The sequence below is a fragment of the Cryptotermes secundus genome, unplaced genomic scaffold (genome assembly GCF_002891405.2).
Source record: "Cryptotermes secundus unplaced genomic scaffold, Csec_1.0 scaffold212, whole genome shotgun sequence".
NCBI lineage: Eukaryota > Metazoa > Arthropoda > Insecta > Blattodea > Kalotermitidae > Cryptotermes > Cryptotermes secundus.
The window spans coordinates 702,186-708,185 of NW_019721006.1; the positions used below are offsets into that span (position 1 = coordinate 702,186).

Genomic DNA, 6,000 nt, shown 5'->3' on the forward strand with positions numbered 1-6,000 from the left:
ACAAAAAGAAAAATGTTGCAACATAAATTTGTCACTACTGACAGGGGCCTCCACATTTTGATTGCCCCAAGGCCCCTTCAACTGTAAATCCAATCTTGGTGATGATGCATGAGCACAATAGCAGTAACGTTTCTCTGTTACTTACAGCTTTACCTGTCAACATACCTCAGTTCAGAGTTCAGTAACCTCAGCACAGGTGCATACATGCACTGAACACAAACAAGGCTGGTGGACATGGTGACATTTGTAGTGTGATTCACTTCGTAGTATAACCATTAATATATGAATAACATGGATATGGTGCAAGGGAAATTATTTTTTATTGGCAATACTTTTATATAAAGTGATTTTGGTATTTCAGATGCTGGATTCTGTGTATAGACCTTCATTGGCCCAGCTGATAAATGAACTTTCCAGAGAAACTCAGTTCATTGTTACTTCACATGGCCATGATATCTTGGGTTATGGGGATCAGGTCTTTGGAGTCAGGAATATAAATCAGGTAATTTAAATGTCCTGTAGTGCATGTGTCAGGACTTTGAATTCCTTTTCCTGAGCCACTGTGATGTAATGTGATTTTAGTCACATGAATGCAACACCACCAGTGGACTGTATAGGAGAGGATTACTAGGTACTAGGGATAAAGATCCCCCATCCACCTCTGAATTTGGGTTTCGCATGTGTAAATATAGTATGCGCCAAAATATGCAGTACTGAAACTTGCGCATCTTGAACACACATGTGCGTTTGTTGACGGGGCTTAGCTCCAGCCTCACGTGTTCCCAGTAGCAAAAACGTAGTTGTGTTGTGCAGTTGTTGGAAATGGGTCTCTCGGCAGAGGAAAAAGTATTCATCATTGAGTATTATTTCCACTCATACAGAAGTGGTCGTGAAGGGAGACCAAGTTTAGAAAAGGTGACAGAACAATTCCAAGAGAGATTTAATAAGATGGCAGCAAGTAACAGTTATGTTGTCTATTGTTATGGAATTTCGCTGTTTCTTGTAGTGTACTGTGTCAGTGGGAGGGGAAGTCTGGTCAACCAGTAACTGTTTCGGCAAAAGGGAATCATGCACATGTTCTTCAGCCGGTGCTCTTACCATGACCCAAGAACGCTACAGGGACATGGTGATTGGACCCTTTCTTCAAGATTTGAGAAGGTTCTGTCTTGCAAGGGGCCTTCACATTAATAGACAGTGGTATCAACAGAATGGGGTGACCAGCCATACCACTCAAGAATCCCTAGCCGTGCTGCAGGAAAACTTTCCAACACCAATCATTTCACGTGGTACTGACTTCCCATACCCGTGCCATTCCCCCGATCTTACACCTCCTGTTGCCTACTTGTGGAGAATGTTAAAGGAGAGTGTGTTCAACTGTGAAGATCCGCCAAGAACTGTAACCCTGANGTTCTTCAGCCGGTGCTCTTACCATCACCCAAGAACGCTACAGGGACACGGTGATTGGACCATTTCTTCAAGATTTGAGAAGGTTCTGTCTTGCAAGGGGCCTTCACATTAATAGACAGTGGTATCAACAGAATGGGGTGACCAGCCATACCACTCAAGAATCCCTAGCCGTGCTGCAGGAAAACTTTCCAACACCAATCATTTCACGTGGTACTGACTTCCCATACCCGTGCCATTCCCCCGATCTTACACCTCCTGTTGCCTACTTGTGGAGAATGTTAAAGGAGAGTGTGTTCAACTGTGAAGATCCGCCAAGAACTGTAACCCTGATCTTACACCACCTGATGCCTACTTGTGGAGAATATTAAAGGAGAGTGTGTTCAACTGTGAAGATCCGCCAAGAACTGTACCCCCGATCGTACACTACCTGATGCCTACTTGTGGGGAATGTTAAAGGAGAGTGTGTTCAACTGTGAAGATCCCCTAAGAACTGTACCCCCAATCTTACACCACCTGATGCCTACTTTTGGGGAATGTTAAAGGAGAGTGTGTTCAACTGTGAAGATCCACCAAGAACTGTGCCTGCATTACGCGAGCAAATCGTCTCCTTTTGCAGAGTCTGCAGCAACCTTTGTTCCAGGACACGATTGAGAATCTGTGTGAACGATATGAACACTGTCTACAGCGAGGCGTTGCACATTTCAAAAACTTACATTATGCGTACCATGGTAAATCAACACGCTAATACTGTGTATGCTAGTTTCTTTCATGAGAAATAAACTCACAGATGACAACAAGGTAATATTGTTCGTCNACCCTGATCTTACACCACCTGATGCCTACTTGTGGAGAATATTAAAGGAGAGTGTGTTCAACTGTGAAGATCCGCCAAGAACTGTACCCCCGATCGTACACTACCTGATGCCTACTTGTGGGGAATGTTAAAGGAGAGTGTGTTCAACTGTGAAGATCCCCTAAGAACTGTACCCCCAATCTTACACCACCTGATGCCTACTTTTGGGGAATGTTAAAGGAGAGTGTGTTCAACTGTGAAGATCCACCAAGAACTGTGCCTGCATTACGCGAGCAAATCGTCTCCTTTTGCAGAGTCTGCAGCAACCTTTGTTCCAGGACACGATTGAGAATCTGTGTGAACGATATGAACACTGTCTACAGCGAGGCGTTGCACATTTCAAAAACTTACATTATGCGTACCATGGTAAATAAACACGCTAATACTGTGTATGCTAGTTTCTTTCATGAGAAATAAACTCACAGATGACAACAAGGTAATATTGTTCGTCTTTTCATTTCAGTACTGTACAGTTTGGCACATACTGTAGTAAGAAAAGTGTATTGAATATGGATACTTAAGTTGATAATACTTTTGCTTCGCTGATTGCTTGATTTCATATACAGTGAATTCCCAGTTGTCTGATATCCAAGCATTAAGAATTCTGATTTCTTTCATCCTGGTCCATCACATTAACCTTTTATAATTAAGGATTCTAATGCAACCAGCAAAATATTTAAAGAAGATTTACCATTTATACAAAATTCTGATGTGCTTAATTTCACCTGCCATGTAGTTGTTCTCCAACCACCAGTAGTAGTGTAGCGCATCGTTCTGTGTCATGCAGTTGCTATTTAAGTAGAGGCATGTTGAAATTTTGATTGCATTACAGTATATCCTAAATCTTTCTACCCTCACTGCTTTATGTTGCCTAGGAAGACTTCCATTCAAGAACTAGAATGAATATATGTTGTAGGGTTTGAGGTTCTCACAAAGGTAGTTATGAAGAGTACTGTCTTCTCGTTAAGGCACTGTGCTGCAAGCCAGAAGGTTGTGGGTTCAATTCCAATGAGGTCATTGGATTTTTCATTTGACTCGATCCTTTCAGCCACACTGTGGCCCTGGGAATCTTCCTGGGGCTAAAGTGCGGCCACCAGCACACAAGGCTGACAACCTCACCACCATCTGTGAGCTAACTGTCTAGAAAATGTGGGAGCCTCGACACCTCATAACCCTATGGGCCTCTACAGCCTGTTACAGGGATAGCTTTACCTTTCCCCCCCCCCCACCAAGAGTACTATCTTCTGGAATGCAACGCCCTATAGTCCACTGAAAGTCAACCAGCATTTTGGAGGAACAGATCGACCCTGACAATGGAGGCAGTATCTTCCTCCAAAATATCAATTGACTTTCAACAGACTATATGGCATTGTATTCCAGAAGATAGTACTCTCGAAAATATGTTGTTTCGACTTTGTATGGGTTTCTACCAGAGATTTTCTCATGTAACCAGCAGATACAGCTGACACATTCCATCTGGAAGTTTACTGTGGCTATATGTGTAAGTACCTGAATAACTTCTGCTATCAAAACCTGTCATAATATTTCCTGCCTTGTGTTCACTACTCTATAGCTTCATCAGTGCAAGTTGACACTTACTTGTGATGATAGTCTTGGCTGTCAAACTTCATTGTGATGCTTATCTGGCAAGCATGGAAAATTTGGAAATTTGGATCACTGTTTCCACTCTTTACAGTTCACTCTTAACACACACTAGTGTCCTCAGTCCATTACACTCTCCACTATCAATTTCGTGGCCATGGATTTGAATGCAGGAACTATAACAGTCTCACTGAATTACACACTCCAAATATCACTATACTACAGCACATGTAGTCTTCTCTTCACAGCCTAACTGGCAACTGAACTCATAGTGCCATCTTTTCAGCCTTCTTTTCAGAGCTCAACTCTCGACTAGCTACTCACTTGGAACTCCAGAACTTGACTGATAATTCAAAGTCAAGAGTCAAAGTCACACTGCGACTGATGGTCAGTCAGTCAGTAAGTCTTGGTTTTGAGCCGCATTTGGTGCTCATGACCAGATATTTATTACTGTTTGACAGTTATGGTCTTGTTCTTGTGGGGTGCCCTCTCTGATGAGAGGACGGGTCTGCCTTTTGTATATACTGCTGGTCCTTGCCAGCGCAGTCTTTCTCTGGTCTGAGTCCCTTGGAACTTGCAACTATATTTTACTGTCTCAGATTTAAGATTTCCCCTTTTGCCACCTACTACAACTTGCAGGGTCACAGTGGAGGCATTCGACCCCACCTCTGCATGGGTTACTGACAATTCTCCAGTGAACTCTTTTTTTATATCTGCTTTGCACAGACCAAATAGAAAACATCATTCCCAAAAATTCCTCTATTATTACTTGTGTATCTGTTGCTGTGGGAACTTGTCTACCAAGCCGTTGTCTAGTACTGGACGTCTCCGCTGGCTCCACTGTTTCGGCCTTCAGGTGTCATGTCACAGTATCTTCAGAAAAAATCAGTGTTCGACTTCTTCAATTTAAAAGGGCAGTACAGATTATTCCTGATTTGTAACTTCACAAGCTATCATGTTTTTCAGTGGCAATTATTGTTAAAATAATACTGATTTCCATAATTAAGTCAGAGGACAGATAGACCCGTACAGCTTGTTCACAGGGATTACTGCAGTATCTACACACTTGTAGTCCATACTGACTGAGAATAGTTTTAGAATGTAAAATGGAGTTCAACAGAAACTTTCATACACCATATTGTAGCAATTATTCATGGTGGAAACCACTGGACACTATGTGCACATTTAAATTCCTGTGACATATCTTGGATATCTGTATTTTTCAATTATCCTTGCATTTTTCTCAACTTTTGACATCCATGATAGTTCATGGAAAAAAAGACTTGCTATAAATTTTGACTAGTTATTGTGACAGAAAATAAATCTGAACCTACTCTAGTCATGATAACATAAGCAAATATAAATTGCTGTACCCAGGCTTTTCTTTTTAAGTATGGAAAATATTTTTGGTGTTTCTGTGTATGAAATTTGACTAAATGTGGCATTCCTTAATGTCTTGTATTTGTTATTTACTGTAGATAAGCCATGTGACTGTAATGACCAAACAAGAAGCCTTGGCATTTGTGGCCTAATGAGTCAGATAAGTGAAATTGTGTTTCACCAGTCAACAAAGTATCATGAAGAAACGTGAGAATTATACCATGCCTTATGTTCATCCATTTGGTGCAGCTTATTAAACATGGAAGTTGGAAGATAAAGAAATGTAATTTTTAATGTAGTATTTTATAATGTAAGTTTTCACGGCGATGACAATGAAGAAAGTCATCTTCTGGGTTTAGGCACCGTGTATTCNATATTTTATGAGTTTATGATGTGCTGCACAATTATAGAGCTTATAGCATAGCAGTGATAATTTAAAATTTCATTTTAGCTTCAGGTAGTTAATGACCAGTGCATTAAGAGGGAATAGGATGAAGGGACCTCTTACATGTAAAATCCACCCCATCAAACATAAATATAACCCATCTGTGACATTTCTGTGACTTGTCAGTAGCCATTTAAATCTCAGTTTTAATTAGTATCTTGAGCTCTTGTAATTTATATCACTTTGACATTACTTAGTTATTGTATTTGTTTCTGAATTCATGCAATTTAGCTCTTGCAATGAAGTTTTTAAGTGCTCTATTCTTGTGAACTAATATTTTGACAATTAAGACTATTATCTGAAGGAAGGTGAC

General features: G+C 40.7%; 1 protein-coding gene across 1 annotated transcript in view; it reads left to right on the plus strand.

The window, feature by feature from the left end:
• The window catches only part of LOC111874836 (structural maintenance of chromosomes protein 3), a 126,707-nt gene extending 121,127 nt beyond the window's left edge, over positions 1-5,580 (plus strand). The window contains exons 25-26 of the mRNA XM_023870673.2: positions 362-502; positions 5,341-5,580. Coding sequence (XP_023726441.1) covers positions 362-502; positions 5,341-5,394 — 195 coding nt within the window. The 3' untranslated portion in view covers positions 5,395-5,580. The remainder of the gene's footprint in view (positions 1-361; positions 503-5,340) is intronic.
• The last annotated feature ends 420 nt before the right edge of the window (positions 5,581-6,000 follow it).